Source organism: Eretmochelys imbricata, chromosome 27 (assembly GCF_965152235.1).
Source record: "Eretmochelys imbricata isolate rEreImb1 chromosome 27, rEreImb1.hap1, whole genome shotgun sequence".
Lineage (NCBI taxonomy): Eukaryota > Metazoa > Chordata > Testudines > Cheloniidae > Eretmochelys > Eretmochelys imbricata.
Genome location: NC_135598.1, coordinates 13,253,123 through 13,272,773, shown reverse-complemented (window position 1 = coordinate 13,272,773; position 19,651 = coordinate 13,253,123). Strand labels below are relative to the sequence as shown.

Here is a 19,651-nt window from a genome sequence, read left to right as displayed (position 1 = left end):
TCTCAGGACCGCCCCCTTCTGCTGCCACATGATCCCAGTGCAGCTGGGACCCTTGAATTTGCCCTCCTTCCCCAGTTAAACTAGAGCAAGCTGGCAGGAGGATGTTGTCAGTGACTCTGGAATCCACACTCCTTCGTGGCCGGCCACAGCCTGGATTTGCCAACACTCAGGCCCTGCTGCAAACAGGCTGATCGCTGCTTCCAGGCCTTTCCTGAGAGGGCAAGTTGAACACAGCCTGGGAGCAGAGGGTGGGGTCCAGCTTTATTGTGGTCTGGGGGTTGAGCTGAGTGTCTGTAAGCATCTTCCCAGCCTGTGAATCAGCCAGAAACCAACCAACTCACCTCCTGCTTTTCAAACGGAAGATCAGACGATTATCCCAACCAGGACTTTATACATTTCTGCCCCTTCTATGTGGGCCTGGGGTGGTGCCTGCCTCCAGTTGCCTAGATTTTTATGGCCAAAGGGCCCATTCTGACCATTTAATCTGGCATCATGCAGGCCTGAGAATCTCTCCCAGCAATTCCTGCCTCCAGCCCAACAGGTGATTGAACGAGAACATCTTTTAAAGACAACCACTTTCCATTTGACAACTCTAAGTGATGGAGAATCCATCTGATCGCTCCTGGATCTGTTCCAACAGCTGATTTTCCTCGCTGCTAAAAATATGCATCTTATTTCCAGTTTGCACTTTGCATACCTCAACCTCCAGCTCTTGGCTCTTGTTATGCCTTTATCAGCAAGGGGATAGGAAAAGCCAAATTAAATTACCAGCATAGGTTTGCGATCTGATACTCATTTGCCACTTACTGGTTTCCCCCACTCTTGGCAGTACAGTTTGCGATTAAAATGAAATTGCTTCGCATACATATCACATGTAAAGAACCCACACAGGTTGTTACATGAATACTGACCTTTATTAGTTTCTCTTAGAATACTGTACAAAGGAGTAATAAAAATAATATTCACACTTTGTCTTAGAAAGTTCCTCTAGATGAAACTTTTTTGTATACCCCAAAATGAGAGGGAACTGGAAAAAACAACGAAACTTCTATGTACAATGCAAGAAGGTTCCATACAAAACGGATTTAGCTTGCTGAAATTGATCCAAAGAGTGTATTTTGTGCACCTATTTTATGCACAATCGTAAATCAAGCAATCTATCTCACTGCTATTAAAGAAAATCATAATATGCAATAGGAGATTCTGACTGGGTGCGACTGCCAACAGTGACCCAGCTGTTGTCCCCTCTTTGAGGACCAGTACCATTCTTTTAATATTTAAATTATTTTTAAACTGCAGCTGCTGCTTTAAATAAATCCTCATTGACTAAACAGCCTTAGATCTTGGGGGGTGGGGTGAGGAGAGAAGGCTCCAGTCTTGCACTTGGACCACGTGGAAGGGCTGTATAGTGTCAGGTTAAAAATCCAGCTGCTGGAATCCAATTGCGAGACTGGGGCCATCACTCAGCAACGCCAAGCTGTTGTTCCGTATCTTCTCCAAGCGGGAAGATGCCCTTTCTGTGCTATATGGACAAGCGCACAGTTCTCTCAGTGGTGGATGAAAAAGGCTTCCCAGCAACAAGAGCAGGCAACACGAAAGACTTGTGTCAGGCCAATGTCTGTGAACTGGTCTATTATTATAGATTTTAAAACCCCTCGTTTCTTTATTGCTTCTCTGTATCCACAACAGACAAAACTACATTGAAAAGCATTAGCTGTACTGAAATTCACACCTACCACTATGCAGGGAGCCAGCACAAGGCCTGGGGGAAGATTTTCCCAAGGGCCTAAGTGATTTAGGCACATAAATCCCATTGAAAGTCAAGGGTCTAACTCACTTAGGTGCTTTACACAAGGGTTGAATTCCACTCTGGGACCACCACACTTGGCTGCAGCCATATTAGAGAGTCTTGAGCACTTAAAATTCCTGCAAACTTCCCCACCCTGGGGTGCACGCAATCCCTCTTCTTCCCAAAGCTGGTTTTTATCCCCGAGGAGCTTCCTTGGTGTGTGCGCCATTTTCTCCAACTCTCCATGGCCTGAGTGGCCCTTCATCATTTGTCTTCTGATTCAGAGCTGCCATGTCTGGCCCATTTCACACCCACCCCTGTTTTATAAAAGTGGTTTCAATGCAAAGTTTCAGGAAATCTACAATGTGGTTTGTTCGGTAATGTTTGGACTAGCGTTTCATGGCTTTTTCCTCTCAGATCACCTACGAGTGCCTCGTGAAGGGGGCTGTTCCCCATCACTGCACACTCAGACTCCCCCTTCTGAGTGACATTTTAATGGAAGCTCCCCCTGCACATGGAGGGGGAACAGATCTCTGACACATAATTATGCATCGCTCTTTTTAAAAGTTAACAGTTTAAAAGAGATTTCGGTTAAGTCCTAGGGCCTGATTCCCCTCTGATTCCCCTAGGGCCTGATTCCCCACTTAAGTGTGTGCTTAAATTCCATTGACTTCTGTGTGTCTTAAGCTCATGCTGAAGTGCTTCACGGAAACGGTTTTCACTGAAATGCTCATAAAAGAGAAATCATTAGACCTGCCTATGAATGTCACATCTTTGTAAACCCGTTGAGGAAAATGCTCACTCTGGGTTTTAAACTGCCCCCCTGAAGAGATCACGATTTTCAGTAGCTTTACATTTCATCATTAATTTAACAGAACTGATTACACATGACCAGTGTCACTGAACCCGCAAACAGTGCAGGTCCAGACCCCAGCTGATGTAGGTCTGCAAAGCTTCACCATTCCACAGCGGCCAAGGGCCTGGTGCCTAGCGTCTGCTTACATTTCTGCTACAAAATCACTTCAGCTTTCCATAGTTTACATGCATGAGAGAGAGGGAGGGAGAGAAGGCAGAACCTACATGTATCCAGGAACAATGGTTTTAAGCAAATAAAGAAAAAAAGTCTTTATTTATGGTGGGTTTTTTGCAAAAACACAAGGACAAAGTGATTCCTGCCCCACTTCTCTGGGTCAAGATTCCCACCTTTAAAGTAACTATTTTGTCTCTAGTTAGGTTTCTATTTGTCCCCAAAGCTAGATTAACATCACGCTGCGTGTTCCATCTCTTTCACTGGAGAAGGTTCAGCATCAGCATTGTAATTCTGTGACCTGCCAGACCTCTGCATTTGTCCAGCAGCGTGCACCTTAGACTAGGCACATCTCCCCAGCAGTCTGGGCGAAGGTACTGTCTCTGCAGAGCAGAAGCGTGCCGTCTCACCGTTGCCATCTGAGGCATGTATCTACAATGTTCATTTCTGAATCCACTCAGACATTCTCACCAGAAAATAGCACTTGCCTAAAACTATTTTTTCCCAGAAGTCACCGGCTAGTAGCTTGAAAAGTGCACTAGCCCTGGGGTATACAGTACATTAACCAAAGCAACCATCCACTCCCAGCCACGTCAGAGATGGGGGGTGGGGGGGAAAGGAAGAGCCTTGTATTAAATAAATTAACCTTCTGCATTTGACAGGCTCCATTTTTCAATAACCCAAAGCAGGTTCTCTCCTTCTCCGCCATCAGCTAATTCTTCTCACCATCTTCCTTTTCACTAATACTTACAGGAGCATTCCCGTCTTTGAAGTGCTTAAGAGACAATAGCTAAATAAGCCTCACAACAGCCCTGTGAGGTAGGTTGATTATTTCTCCCCCCTCTGTGGGGTACAAATGATGAACGGGGGGCAGAGAGGTTAAGCAGTTCACCCAAAGGCAGGTGAGGAGTCAGTACAAGGGCTGAGATTCAAATTTTGGAATTCCTGTCTCCCAGTCCTGTGCTTGGATCATTAGATCAGGTCTAAACTTCATCAATAGTATCCACTGTACTACCTGCTCAGTTCCAGAGCTACATCTGCCTAATGCAGGAACTAAAATGTCTTCTTTAAAATGTTTACACTGTCAGAAAACTCCAGACAATCAAAACATCACCAACAACAAAAAAGTCACCTTCATGAATGTGCAAGGGTATCATGAAAAATATAAACAAAGGCATATTTCAACCAGCATATTGACCCTCTAGAAAATCCTACGGTTACAAAGAGTGGACAGCTACCCCAGCCACTAGGGGCCAATTCTGTTGCTAACCCTTTGCTCTAGCTGGCAAATTTTTTTGGCGGGGGGGGGGGGGGAGAAGGAGGGCGAGATTCAGTGTTGCAACTATGCTTCATCCTTGGTTATCCAAACCTCCCTGTTACATTGGAAATGCCCTCCGCCCCCCATCTACTAATTACAAGCCTCTCATTTACCCCAATCAGTGATTATCAAAACTTTATTCAACAATCTCTTTCCACACTGGGATTATTGCATTTCTACTGCAGACTATACTTAAATTAAAAATCCCACCTTGTCCTCCAAACCAGCTCCTGACTCTGTGGATAACTAGCTTGTCTGTTAACAGCCACTTAGCAGAAACACACACATGCTTTACTAGGTAGGGTTCCCTCCCGCACACCAATGCAGGGAGCAGAAACCAGGATCGCTCCACTGAGCAGCCTGAAATAAGCTCCTGATGCATAAACAAAATCAAACCAGTTAGAAACAGAAGGTTGGTTAGTCAGCTCCCCTTGTGGTTTAACTTCCCCCTGCAAAGCTGCATTGCCTCTCACTCTTGGGCTGCAAGTTCCACCCACTAACTGACAAGTGCCGTACCCCACCTCTGGATCTAGCCACCAGTTCAGGGGCAGAACGGCAGGGCTTTGGATTTAAACAAGTACAACAAATCTGGACAATGAAGGCGGCAGCGAAGCAAGAGTTGGTCGTCTTCCTGCTGTGCCCAACACCTTCACTGTCCAGACCCGGACAGGTGGGTAGCCCTCTGCAGCCATGGTCGGGGGATGCGACAGACTGCACATCTCAGATTTTCTGCGCCACTGATAAGTTAAATGCTTCAACGACTGGTCAGATCCATTGCCCTCTTGCTGGCCTGCCACATTTGCCGTCTGCTCCTGCCTTCACTTAGCAACATGGCCCCATTACAATATTCCTGTTCTACAGCTCCTTTAACCTGGCTTGTGGCTCATAGTCTGCTGCTGACAGGTCATCAGCCCAGCCAGAAGTCCGAGAGCGGTTTTCTGCATGGGCTGTCACATGCGGAGATGTGCCCACCACTGGTATTTGGCAAATGCCAGTGATCTAGATCTAGACACTGGAGACCTGGGCAAAGGGGGCGGAAGACCGAGACCCATTTAAACCGATCACAGTCACCTCTCTGCCTGTACCAGCCCCCCATTACCGTGCCTGACAACAATCCATCCTTCACCTAGAGCAAGCCTGTCAGTCATCAGCCTTTCCCCCTCCCCGAGCTCCACGTCAGGTGACTCAGATCACTCTGATGGGCAGAGTTAACATTTTTAATCACACCTCTTAGCCCTAGGTGGCAATAGGATTAAGGGTAACACTGCGGGGCTGCATGTGATGGGGGAGAACATTCCCCCTCGCCCCATCACACACTCTTGAAAATATAACCACTTCCGCTTTAAACAAAGACAGACTTTGGTTATAGTTTAAACTAACAGAAACAACTTGGAATCCAATTCCCCCCCCCCCCCCCCCAATCATACAAACTGTACCGTGGAAAACGGGAAAGCTCTGCTAGAAATGCCAGGTCGCTCCTTCCTGTTTTCTCATTAGAAAAAATGATTCCCTCCCCAGCGGGAGGAGAGAGGTTTAAGAATAAAATCCACCTCCCAAAATTAAAGTGGCCAACTATTTTTTCACACCTGGGAAATCTGGCCATGCCCCCCTTTAATTTCCCCACGTAGCCCTTTGTGAGTGCATCTAACCTCAAAAAGGGCCAATGTATTTTAAAGTGCATTTGCCATAGTAATAACTACTACCTCTTAAAGCTTTCTCCCAACCCCTGCTCTTTCCATTCAGCGTATTGGAGTCTCCCCGGAGACTGACCTATTTGTACCTTGACATCTCGATCTATCTGCATCTACTCATGATACAGGAGCACAAGAAGTCCACCCCCCCAGTCTCCTGCCTCCAAGCTAAACTCTACTCAGGATTCTGCTACTCCAGAGTTTGCTTAGATTTATTGGGCTTGAGGATCCTGCATGCGGTATACATGTCTATTGGATACTGCATTTAAAGAGCCGCTGTGAAATTATATCCTGGTTTGGGGGGGAGGGAGGACTAAGAAGACCGGATTTCCCCTTCCACTTCTGCTCACTGCATCCAGGGGGCTCAGTACTTGTTGATCCCAAAGATCCGGACTCCATGGAGCTGGGGCAGCTTGGGGATTAAGACGCTCATCAGGGAGATGGTGTTGATTATGAAGTGTATCCGGTCATATTTCGTGTAGAAACTGGTGAGGAAATACCTAGGGGAAAGAGAGAAGCGGAAGTTGAATCACAGCTACCCACAGCTTCCATCACTCCCCGGGGCTGATCTCAGGAGAGATACTGGTAGCAAGTGACTCATTGACTGCTTTTCCTGCTACAACCCATACTGCGCCCGCTAGCCGACCCCACCTCTGAATCTAGCCACCGGCTCAGGGTAAGGAGGCAGGGCTTCAGATTAGCCCACCAAAGCAAAGCTGGGTCAGCTAAAATAAACAACAAGGATCTGGTTTCTAGCAGCTAGTGAACCCCGATTCCAAAGTGGATTTAGTCTCACACTGGAGGAATCTCAGTCTCTCTCCTCTTCTGGCCATGAGCTCTGGTCCCAAAAGACTTGAAACAGCTGAGAAACTTTGCACCAGTAGCTAGTGTGCACTTCCAGCAACAGACGCGGCAGAGACTGGCCCTTCAGAAATATCTTCAGTTGATGTGATGGAGCCTACCCTCCACCCCTCGCACTGTGGATGGCTAGAAAACAACAACATTTCCCAGCAGCGATTACATCAGTCAGAACTGAAATGTGGGTGGCAGGGGAGCGAGGGGGAAGAGAGCGGTGAAAAGCAAGATGTTCCCCTTGTTGATGTGATTTTACAGTCTGATCCAGACTCCAACACTTCACTCCACTGGGACTCTGCAGACTTTGGATGCTCTAAAGAATTTCTCCATCACACTAAACACAAACTACTTGTCTTTGCTTTCAGAGCCCCTTACGGCCTCTCCCACCCTACTTCTCTCTCATTCCCTCCTGAGAGTTTGACACCTGCCTCCAGTAAAGCCAGGGTGCCAGCCTTCACTGCCCATCTATTAGATTTTCAGACGAGCACCTTCATGCTTCTCCCTTGCTGCCCCTTGTGCTGGGAAGGAATTCCCCATAAAAATCCACAAAGCCATCTCATCGCCCCCCACCAAATCCCTTCTGCCATGAGGCCAAATCCAATACCCCTGGTCTGGAGGCTAGATTCAGCGATGGGGTCAGTTAGTGAGTGTAACTTGACAACAGTCAAGCTACTGGTGGGCTGAAACTATTGCCTGTTGGTCTCATAGAGCTTGCCCCAAACCATCCCTAGAGTATCCACTTGTCTCTTGTCTTATATGTAGATTGTTCACTGGGGCGGGGCGGGGGGGGAGACAGAGACCGTCTTTTTGTTCTGTATCTGTACAGCACCTGGCACAATGGGGTCCTGGGTCTGTGACTGGGGCTCTTAGCTGCTACCATAATACACATAAATAACCTTAACGTTAATAAGAATAATGTTAATCACTGCCAGCCCTGCTGACTTGTGAGATAGTGGACCTTCGAAGTGCATCAGGGCTGCACTGGTCTCTTTCTATCAGTGCTTTTTATTGGCCTGACCCAGGCTGAATAGCACCGTGACACAAGCTCAAAGCAGATCCCCAAGACATCCACGCCAGGAGTGGTGGACAGCAGCACAGATACAAGTGGGCTACGGATACTGTGAATAAATCGGTTATTGCAACATACGTGGATCTGCTTTTAGGCCACTGAGCTAGCATTGTTTTTGGAGGACAATGGAGGGCTTTAGCTTCGTTCGACAGGGTGCCGCTGCGACCCGCCAGCCCGCCCGAAGTACTCACAACACAATGGGCGTGATGGTCAGGAACTTGCGCGATGCCGTGAACTGCACCCCATAGTCCATCTGCTCCCAGTGCGTGAGCAACCGGGCTTTCCCCTGGTCTGGAGTCTCAAAGGGCGTTCCTTTCACGGTGTGCAGGAAGATGTACATGCTCTGTAGCAAGCAGGAGCAGAAGGTAAAACTTGTGTAGCCCTCTGAGACCGGGTGTCTGGAGAGATTCATTTGAACTCAGCCAACAACTCATCCCTAGGAAAGCTCTTACACTCGCAAGCTGCAAGCCAGGGCTGTGTCACTAGGGGGAGCTGTTGTCATCTGAGGTTTTTTTTTTTTTGGGGGGGCATTGGCAATTAGGGTCCCACAGGATATGAGCCAGTTACAGCCCAGCGAGGAAGCCTGCGTTCTTGAGCTCAAGCTGCAGCAGGTCCTGCTTCTAGCTCTGGAGCTCCCTGGTGCACTGGCCAAGATGGTGACAGCCACATTAGGAAATTCAGATCCCCGGCATCAAAGGAGAATATGGAGTGGAATCAAACTTCAGTATCGCATCTCTTCCTGATGCACAGACTTAGGCGTGAACATGGCCATGCAGTTGCACAGACAATACCAGGTGCTTCCTGCCTGTCGGCCAGGAGAAAGCCTTTGAAATGGAACAGCCACAGACTCGTTGCCCTCGGCCCTGCGATGCATGTTAGTGGTGTATGCTGAGAGTGGCATCTCCCAGGCTCTCTTCCCAGTTCTAACCTCAACTGACATTTCATCCCTACGTGCCACAGTTCCCTCAGTCAGCTCAGTGGACTGAACACTGCACTGGGTACTCAGGAACCCTGGCTTCTATTTCCAGCCCTGGCCTTGGGCAAGTCAACCTCTCCGTGCCTCAGTTTCCCCATCTGTAAAATGGAGATAATGACACCAACCTCCTGTGTAAAGGACTGTGAGCTCTACCGGTGAGACGCACTAGATAAAAGCTGAGTATTATTGTAACTGGACCTTAAGCAATCTCCTGGAAAAATCCCACTGACACTCACTCCAGTTACACACCAGCAACAAATCCTTGGATAAGCCAATGACAAATCTGTTGGCATTGTTGTTTATGAACAAGTGCTGCTGGCCCTTTAAAAGCCTCCCGCTCCTAAGACTCACCACTCTAAACTGGACAGAGGCCAAGGCTAGGAGGTCTGATTGGCACAAGAGCAGAGCGCACCAGTGCTGATCTCAGCCCTTTTGCTCTGAGCTCCAGCTGCTGATTGCTCGAGATCTGGATGGTTTTTACAGGCTGGGGCGTCAGGGGCCCTGCGAGGGAATCGAACCTTGGCCTATCTGCGGCCAAGGTCTCGGATTAATCTCAGGCCGAGAGTCACTTTAACCAAAGGGCACAAACAGACCAGCTGCTGTGTCTGTGTTAACATCTGGGTTTCTCTGACCTGGAAATCAGGGAGCAAGCTGCTGCATGGAGCCACGGTCTGATCTCGGGGAGACACGCAGATCGAAACGAGGGGAGTCAGGAGGGGGAGAATATGTCATCAGTGAAAAGCGGGTGGTGTTTTTCTCAGCCCCAGAGGAAAAGGTTCTGCTGAATGGCTGCGGTTGTGTCCTGTCCCAGCAGAGGGCAGCAGTGTGTCCACTCACCTGCACCCCCAAACCCCCCCCTGAACCTCCCCCCCTGAAGCCCACACCTGAGGGAAACCGACTGTTTCATTTCTGTGATACTGACTCGAGTCAGTGACACCCCGTTCACATCATGCACTTGCTCCAGATACAGTATCATTAGTCTCAGACAAATGGCCAACAACCCCCCACCCCTATCCCTCGGTTTTGCACCCTGGTCCTCTCACATGGGCCCATCCCAGCTCACAAGTCAGCAGCTAATTTTTATAAACTCTCCACCCCTGGGTGCAAAAACCCACCTTGCCCTTCCTGCCTCTCCCTTTGTTGCCAGTAACACCAGAGGATTCCTGGGCAGCCGGTCCCCCTCTGGGCCTGACCCTCAGAGGGTGTGAGGCTGTCATAGCTCCTAGTCCTTGATCCTTTAGCTCAAGCTGTAGAGACCCACCCGGGAGGTTGCAGGGTCAACCCTCTGTGTCAGCCAAGAGGACAGTGGTCACACACAGTTCCCCCACCTTGCACTGCTCTGCCACGCGTCCGGGGGCCAGACAGTCGTTCACACCCCACAGCCTATTCCCGCTCCTGCGGGGGGCCTGTTCGGGTGGCTTTGGTGATACGGACACTTGCCTGGATGGGAGCTAGTCTGAGACCCAAAATCAATTCAGGCAGAGGACACTGAACAGCACGTTTGGTTGTTACCACACGGGCTGGATTTGAACCAGTGACCTCAAGGGGAAAGGGGGCTGAGCCTGGGATGTGGCTGCTCAGTCAGCTGGACTCTAACCCACACACTCGCAGGAACTCAGGACTTGGGGGGGTCTGATTTCACTGTAGGATCCCTCAGCAGTACCCCCTGAAGGGCTAACCACCCATGTGACCGAGCCCAACTGGGGGTACCCCATGGGGCCAGTTAGCTGTGGTGCCCCCTTACCATGTTGTGGATGATGTTGGTGAGAGTCCAAACCACAGGGACACTGAAGAAGGGGATGCTGAGGAGGACCACATGCAGCAGGCCAATCCCCAGCACGTAGGAGAGCCAGATGCCCCGGCTGTTCATGACGCGGGTGTTGGGGTTCACCTCGCTGTGAGCCGTCCCCACGTTCATGCTGGCTCGTGTGTTGGATAGGCAGTCCTGAACTGAACCAAGAAGAGCAAGAAGCAGGTCAGTACAAGGAGGCAGCAGACTCCACTAAGCTAGAAGCTAACCAGAACCCTCCATGCAATGACCCCATCCTTCCCTGTCCCTGCTATTCAGCCAAGACCAGCCCAGCATGGAGCATTGTCTTGCAGGTAAAGCACCTGACAGGAAGTCAGGACTACCGGATTCTGTCCCAGACACTGCCACCCTCTCACCACAAACCTTGGGCAAGTCACTTCACTGCCCTCTGCCTCAGTTACCCTAGTTATAAAACAGAGACGACAGTCTTGTGTGCGAGCTAAATCCACTCGAGTTTGAGAGTCAGGTGGAAGATGCCAGGGAAACGGGAAGCATCTCTACACTGGGGTATTTATAATTCTAGTGGTATATTCTGGTGGAACCAGGGCATACGGATGATTTCAGTCCTGTGACTGCCTGTGAAGAGCCAAATGGGTAATTTCACAGCATAATATGGACCAAATTTTCTTTCGCAGGACACATTAAGACCCTGGTCCTGAAAAATCTGGAGCATAGTTACCCACATGCTGAAGTGTTTGCAGGATCTAGGCCATTACAGGTCCTAAGAAAAACTTCAGGCCCGATTCTGCAAAGTCTTAGGTGTGTGTAACCTTACACCTAGGATTAGCCCCATTGACTGCCATAGGGTTCTGCGTGCCTGCAGGAGCCTCCCCACACTGACCCACATCACAGAACTGGGCTCTTGTTTTATAAGCAGTTAAAAAGAAAAGTCTCCCAATTAAAGACTTTGCAGAGATCATTGCAGCAATGGGTAGGAGAAATGAAGAGCTCCAGGAGAGGACGGAGAGAGATCCTTTGACAGCAAGGTTAGAAACGATGCAGGGAGGTCGCTTCACCACTGGGTGCCTTACAGGAGAAGGCTCCCACCCTGCCGTGGGGTAGGCTGTGCAGACCCCAGGAGCAGCAGGGAAAGAAGCATTTTCAAAGCAATTCCGATAAGGCCAGAAAGAGAGACTCACTACTGGAAAGGAGAAGATTGTCAGAGGTTGGATTTGGTGCCATACACAGCAATCCGTAAAATCTCAGGGCCTAGGGCTGCTGCACTCATTCGCTGGCATAATGAAACAGGTTCAAAAGCAAACACCAGTCACAGGAGTCAATACAGAGCACGCTGACTGAACTTTCATCTGATGATGAAACACACAAGCAGCAGGAGAAGAATGGAGCTGGACAGACCTATCTGTAGCCAAGGTTCGAATGCTGCTACCAGCCTACAGGGATAAAAAACCACCATCACAAAGCAAACAGGAAATGAGGCTTTTCACCCCCGCCACATCAGATCTCAGCCGGCTGCTGTCCAGCTGGTACACTCCAAAGCTGGAGCCAATCGGAAGGCAGATTGTGATGTCATTCAGTCAGAGCGAGATCACAACCAAAAAAACTCAGATTCCAGAGACAGCCAAAAGGTGCTAATGATGGGCCCACTCCTGTGAGCATATTGCTCCCAGGCAGTGGGATAACTTGTGGTACTGAGCAATGAGCTCACTGCTAAGCCAAGGAAGCAAGTATTTTCAGGCTCAGCTAGAGTGACCAGATGTCCCAATTTTATAGGGACAGTCCTGATATTTGAGGCTTTTTCTTATATAGATGCCTATTACTCCCAACCCCCCGTCCCGATTTTTTACACTTGCTGTCTGGTCACCCTAGCTCAGACCTCTGTGGGACTGAAGCAAGGAACCTCATCGCCATCTGTCTCCCACAGATGCCGAGTACCAAGGTGCCAGCACACCTTCAACAGAGCAGTGGGTGTATTCGCCATCACTTGAAGCCTTGCTAAAAGACTCTTCAGCTCCTCCACCACCACTTCCTGGGCTCAATGCAGGAATCACTGGGAGGGCATTTCGGGGCTGTGCTATACAGCAGGTCAGACTAGATGATTAGACTCGTTGCATGCATTATGTTAAGGGTGTATGCAAGGTCAGGGCCAACATTTGGAAACGTTTGCCCATCCCTGGGCGCTTCTTAAAATTAATTTCTATATATTTTGTCAGGCTTTATTCCAAAGCCGCTTTGTTGCTTTTTGGCAGATTTTTCAAAAAGTTGACAGATTTCTGCATTAGTAGGCACATAAAACTTTGTCACTCAAAGTTTAGTAGCTACCAAAGTACAGATGCAGAAATGAAAAGGCCTAGACAAGCCAGGCTCCCTCTTCCTGGTAAGTTTCTACTGCTGTTGCTGGTTTAACTCCAATGGCCAGGAGACCGATTTGCTGCTGTTCTCCAGCTCCCACATGCCCGCGTTGTGTGGGAGGCGGTTTTGCAGCCAGACCTCTTGTTGGGTTCTCTACGCAGCAGCCAGATGTTCCAAGTTTCCTTACACAGAATCCACAGAACAAACACTCTCCCTCCTGCAACCGCTGTTGGCCGTGCGGCGTCCTTCAGGCCTCCTGTAGTCATCCGCGGATGCTGCTCAGCATCAGACATCCAACGCGAGGCAGGGCTGCGATCCGACACACACCCATTTCTCTGCCACTTAGAAACCTCGACACCCCAGGCCGACAAGTGGTTATGCTTGGAGAGGACTTTGGACCTGCTCTACTGCCTGCAGACAGGACATCCCAAATCTGCTAATTACTCAGCTTCTCATCACCACTTCCCCGGATCACAGCTCATCCCCTGAGAGGGGCCAGCCATTGATATGCTAGTGGGAGACAGAGGCATGGTCTGAGCAGGGGGCTAGGAGGCAAGAACTCGTGAATCCCAATCACAGCTCAGACACTAACCCCATCTTCAGCCTTGGGCAGGTCAAGTAGGGCCCGATCTGCGGCCCATTGGAGTCAATGGGCAGACTCCTACAGACCTCAGAATCGCATGCTGAGGCCAAACAACATGTTGAATATCAGCTGCTTCAGTATCCTGGGTGTCCAGCTTGAGGACACTCTGGCTTGATTTTCAGAGAGGGCTGAAAATCCAACTCAGCCCCAGAGAAAAAAATCAGGCCAGTTGCAAACTAAGAAGGCACTTTTGAAATTCAGGCCCGTCGCCTTTTTGTGCCTCAGTTTCCCATTTGTAAAATGTGGATTAGACTTGGTTGAAATCAACTTCAAGTGGACACCATGGGGATCACGGCCCACCGAGGACATCCACCACTGAGAAATATCAGAAAAATATTGCAGATTCCATTTCAAATTCTCTCTTCTCCTGCCTAAAATACCCTGTCACCCCTTTTGTCCAGGACACCCCTGTTCCTGGATCGATAGTTACATCTCTTGTACAGAAGTCATCCGTAGACCCACTCTCTCCATGCCTCACAGGTCTCTGCGTCTTATTTCAAAGGTTGCTTAGGAGCTGCTAATGGCCCCTCCCCCGCACAACACAGCTTCTTAGCTTTACAGATGGGATTTGTTCACCTCCAGGAAAAACAAAGCACGTGAGAAAAGTGTTGGAAACTTTGCTCCAGCCCCCTCCCTCCTTCTGAAGCAGATGGCTGCTAAGCTCCAATTTCCCAGCAGTGCAACTGTTTCTCAGGGGTGGAAAGACTTTAATGTTTCGCCAGGCTGAGCGTGAAGGTTGGGATTGTTGCAATGCTGGAGAGCATCCGCCCAAGGGGGAGAAAAGTCCAAGTAGTTGTGGGAGCTAGACCCATCTCTGTGACAGACAAGTCTATGGAGCCTTCTACCTGCTCTGTTCCAGTCCAGCATCCGGACCACCACAGCTCTTCCAGTCCCGGCCTCCCAGCACACCCAGCTGTCCCAATGCTCCTCAGTCCTGACCCGCAGCCCCTGCTATGCCAGCCCTGGGCTCCCACCACATGCTTTGTGATGCCACTCAACCTCAACTCACAACCGCCTGACTATCCCCCATGGAACCTGCTCGGCACACAGATCACACGCGGAAAAGGCAGCTGTAAGATCTGGGGCGCCATACAGAGTCTGAGCTATTGTCTGGGGTCCCCACATCCTAGAAAGCGCTGGAGTCATGAATTCTCCTCACCACACAGGATCAGATGCAGCTCTGGCCCAAACCAAACATTCAGCTGGAAGGAGACAGAGGTTTGTGCTGGCAAAGAGCAGAGCTTGTCCCAGAGGGCAGAGAAGTGACTCCCAAGAAGAACATAAGAACAGCCATACTGGGTCAGACCATGGTCCATCTAGCCCAGTATCCTGTCTCTGACAGTGGCCAATGCCAGGGCTTCAGGGGAGTGTACAGAACAGGGCAGTTGGAGTGATCCACCCTTGTCCTCCCCTCTCGGCTTCTGGCAGTCAGAGGTTTAGAGTCGCCCTCACTAAGGGGCTGCATCCCTGACTATCTTGGCTAATAGCTATTGATGGACCTATCCTCCATGAACTTATCTCGTTCTTTTTTGAACCCTGTTATAGTCTTGGCCTTCACAACATCCCAAGGCAATTGCTATGTGAATAAGTACTTCCTTGTTTGTATTAATCCTGCCACCTATGAATTTCAGCGGGTGGCCCCTGGTTTTTGTATTACGGGAAAAGGATAAGTAACACTTCTCTATTCACTTTTTCCACATCATTCATGGTTTTACAGACCTCTACCATACTGCCCCTTAGTGGTCTCTTTTGTAAGCTAACCAGCCCTAAGTTTTTTTAGTCTCTCCTTGTATGGAAGCTTTTCCATCCATATCCTTGAATATCTGTGTTGTTCTTCTCTGAACCTTTTCCGGGTCCGCCATATCCTTTTTGGGATGGGGTGCCCAGAACTGCTCACAGTATTCACAGTGTGGGGGCACCACTGGATTTATACAGTGACATTACGATACTGTCTTATTATCTGTCCCTTTCCTAACCTATCATTATTCTGCTTTTGTAGCCTCTTTAACTTCCCATAACATTTCACAATCACTGTCCCCATCCTGGTCAGGTGTTCAGTAGTGTATTCCTGCTGCTGTATTCTTTTTATTCAAGCCTGGAATTTCTGTCTATGGCGACTCTATGGTACAGTCTGTTTCATGTCTTATCTATGGTTTTTTTCTTTTTTTTAAGCATATAACGCCACTCCCCCACCCACAACCTACACTGTCATTCCTATATATTTTACACTCTGGTATTACCGTGTCCTGTCATTATCCTCATTCCACCAAGCTTCCATGATGCCTATTATATTAATATCCTCATTTAATGCCAGACACTCTAGTTCACCCATCAGAGTATTGATATTTCTAGCGTTCATATATAAGCACTTGTACATTTTGCCCATAATTCAGTGGCTTGCCTTCCTGTGCTATATTTAAATGGCACTCGAAACAAGAGCCAAATTAAACTCTGCAACTCTGCCTGAAGCCAGCAGGAGTTACACCATCCTACACTGAGCCACGCTGGGTAAAGGACTCCAAAGGGAGGGTCCTTTGGAACCAACACAGATGACAAACAACCAACACATTACACAATACATAGTATGTGGGAGATCAGGCTGTTAATGGGCCCATGAGGCAGCGAGCCATTCGCTGGGCGGATGGGCATGATGCCTTCAATATGCATGGCTGGCCATTGGGGAGCTAGCAATTTCCCCACCGTCCTTAATGGGGATGGACACGGTCTCCTAAAACCTGCTCTTCTCCATAGCATCCCAGTCGAAGGGCAGCCCTTCCAAACATACCTGCCAGCCACAGGATCAGCTGGAAGGTGGGGACCAGCCTACCACATTGTGTGAGGTGTACAGCACCCATTTGCTGCAGTGTTATATGGGAACGGGCTATGCCCTACCACTTGCCACAAGATGTACCAGCACCTCCACCCCCTGCCAGATGGGCTCTATAGCTCTGGAGGCATTTAACAAGTCCTTTTACACAACTATCATGTTAATTTTCAAAGCACTTCGTATTAGCTGATTAGTGCCAGCGTAAGTCTAATTTAGGTGATAGGATGATACTGAAAACCCCCAAGAGATCATTTGGGCTGCATCATTCACTTCTTAGCACCTGGTACGGTCTTTTTACACCCACTTTACACAGGTAGGAGTGACTAGAGGAGGGGTGAGACCGTGGGGAAATCAGGTGTGGGGTGTGCTATGAAGTGCTTTCCAGACAGGTTGGAGTAGAACACACTAGATTCCAACCCCAGCCACCCTGGGGAAACCCAGAATGACTTCTGTGAAGTCAATGGGATCATCTGGGGTTTACACCAGCATCAATGAGATGACGCTCCGGCCTTAATCCGCAAAGAGCTCAGGGAATGCTATGTTGCAAAAAACCAGAGGGTTTGAATGGGGATGTTTTGTACATGACCCACAAGTGCCACAACATTTGCTCAAGCTGAGTGTGTGCAGACCGTCAGTCTGCTCCATTGGGTAGCAGGACCAGGGTTACAGGTTTTTGGAGGAGGGACTGGAACAATAATTACTGATCACACCCCAGATGCACAGAGCTCTACGCATTTACAGTAATAGATGCTATCTAATCAATCCCCACCTGACAGCATCCCAAAGCATCAGCAGCCTCATTCTATAGATGATGCCAAGGTTCTCCAGAGAAGAGAAGTCACTTGCTCCTACCCACACAACAATCAATGGCAAAGCTGAGCTAAGGACCAGGGGGTTCCCAGCTCCCAGGCCCATGCTCAGACCACATGTAACCTCTCACACTAGTTCTGCTTCTGCCAGTGTGTCCCACCTGTGCCCTCTTTAGCTTGTTAACTAGAGCAAAGGGCCTGAACTAAAATATACAAGCAGGATCAAATCTGGATCCATAATTTGCAGCTTCCAAGTGCCATTTCCAGAACACATCATCTGAACAATCCTGAGCATTGGGGGAATGTCCGGATCCCTAGTTATGACTGTGGGGTGATGTGGGGAGAAGGGGTTGGCAGCCATCTGTGGTTGCTGTTATCTGAACATAGTTTGCTGTTATCAAAGCAAACACTGCACACGCAAGCTTTCGATGGGAGTTCCCAGACGACTGGTATTGCTCAGATCATCCAGTTTTATTCCCTGAGCCACCTGAGGGATGTTCGTGGGGCCCCAGAGTCACTTTTGTGAGCTCAGCCTGGGACTTTTCAATGCAGAATAATCTTATCTCTTTGGAACAACAGGGGCTCCCATAGCATATAGCAAAACTGCCAGTTGCTTGGGTTTCCCCATGGAAATAGCAATATGGCTACAGAAGAGTATTATTTATCTGTACAGTGGTAGCACCTAGGAGCCCCAGGCATGGCCAAGGACCCAGATCCTGTGGTGCTAGGGGCTGTACAAGCACAGAATAAAACTGGTCACTGCCCCAAAAAGCTGGCAATCTAAGTAAAGCGAAGATTGCAGGCTGTCCTGGAGAGATGTGTGCCCTGAGGCCTCTCCAGTACTGCTTCGGATGCAGGAGGAAGGGGAAATACATACCCAAGCCAGAAGTGAACCCACCATAAGGGGATTGTGCCCCAGCTTCTCTCAGCCTACAGATTCCCTAAGAAAAGGTCCCAGTCACACAGCATGCCTCTGCTGGGGATTTCCCACAGCTGCGTGTAGATCCCCACGGCTTCTTGGCAGTGGCTTTTGAGGGCTGCGTTGCCTATGAACTGCAGAAGGCCTCTGCTCCCCCACAGCTCCAGCTTCACCCCCCACCTCTGCTTGCACAGCAGAATTTGTTCCAGTCTGCACTTTCCCCAGATGCCACCCACGATTAACCTCTTCGTGGCAACTTAGGGACTTGTTGCTTCCTAGCTGGGCCAGCCCATTCCACTACATTGTATTATAGGAAACTGCCGCAGGAGCGGACGCCTTGCTCTAGTCGCACAACTCGATTTTATCCGACAGCTCAGCTGGGAGGCTTTGTGAGAGTCTGTGAGGGGAGGACGAAGAGGGGACGGGACACTAAGTCTTTCACCTCGAGGTCACCAGTTCAAATCCAGCTTAGGCTGGCAGCGCAGTTGGGCCTTTGGACAAAGACCCAGATCACAATGGAGATGGCAGCCTCAGTGGAGAGGCAAAAGATGCTGTCAGACATAGGGACCAAAGGGCCTCTGCAGGTCAGTAGCTGTGTGGGGGGAACGTGGCTGGGGATTTGTGGGAAACTTCCCCATACTGTATCTGCTCTGTGGACGCCAAGAATCTAGGGCTGCCAAGCCAGCAAGTCACCTCTCCCTAGAGACCTTCCTTCCATGATACCCCCCTGGGGGCCCCTCTTGTGCTGCTTGCCTGCAGTCTGGATAAAGGCATCCCAGAAGCTCCCTCCCAGTCCTACCCCCCCCGGTCCCGGTCACCCCAAAAACTCCGCTCGACAGAACCAACACCCTCTGGAGCGCTAAGGAAAGGTCCAAGGGCCTAACCCCATGATGCAGGCCAAAGCCTGCCAACCCGCCCTGGCAGGCTCCCAGCCCCACTCCCCCCAAGGGGGAAGCAGGCACCCCCCCCCCCCAGCTGGCTTCCCGACCTCTCATGGCCCTAGACAGCAGACTCCCCCCAATCCGCCTCCCTCGTCCAGAGTCCAGCACCCCCACACTCCCTTAGCCCCCTTGCCCCTCCCATCACGGGGGCTGCCCCCCAAGCCTTGCACCCCCCCCAACTCTGCCCCTCAACGCCTGCACCCCCTCTCCCCCGCCCCAGGTCCCTGCCCCCCCCTTCTCCTGGGCCCCTATCTCCGCCCCGCTGCAGACCCCAGCCCCGGTGCTCACCGCGCTGCGCAGCCGCCTCTCGGCCCGGCGCCCCGGGCCTCTCCCCGCAGCCCAGCGCCGCTCCCCGCCGCCGCGGACAACACAGCCGCAGCTGCTGGCAGCTCCGCCCTCCCCAGCACCCCCCCCGCGGGCGCGGGGCGCGCTGGGAAATGTAGTTCCCCTGGGCAGCTCGGGACTCCCACATGTCCCATGGCCCCTGGGAGCCGCCGCCGCGCGCTCCCTGCCAGCTCGCTGCAGATGGTTTTATGCGCTCGTTCATTTTATTGTATTTCCGTGCACTGGTTCCCATCTCTGACTTGTTATGGTTTGCAGCACCTGTGATTCTCTCATGAATCGTCAGCAGCCCGGGCTTGGCTTTTTACTCCGTTATGGTTCGCTG

General features: G+C 50.2%; 1 protein-coding gene across 1 annotated transcript; it reads right to left on the bottom strand.

Annotated features, from left to right (window-relative positions):
- Positions 1–892: 892 nt before the first annotated feature.
- On the bottom strand, positions 893–19,379 carry ORMDL3 (ORMDL sphingolipid biosynthesis regulator 3). Its single transcript, XM_077806255.1, has 4 exons — positions 19,273–19,379; positions 10,470–10,675; positions 7,941–8,092; positions 893–6,325 (listed from the first exon to the last, which is right to left on the bottom strand). Exons 2-4 carry the CDS (start codon positions 10,641–10,643, stop codon positions 6,190–6,192), a joined length of 462 nt encoding a protein of 153 aa, XP_077662381.1. The 5' UTR covers positions 10,644–10,675; positions 19,273–19,379; the 3' UTR covers positions 893–6,189.
- Between the last annotated feature and the right edge of the window lie 272 nt (positions 19,380–19,651).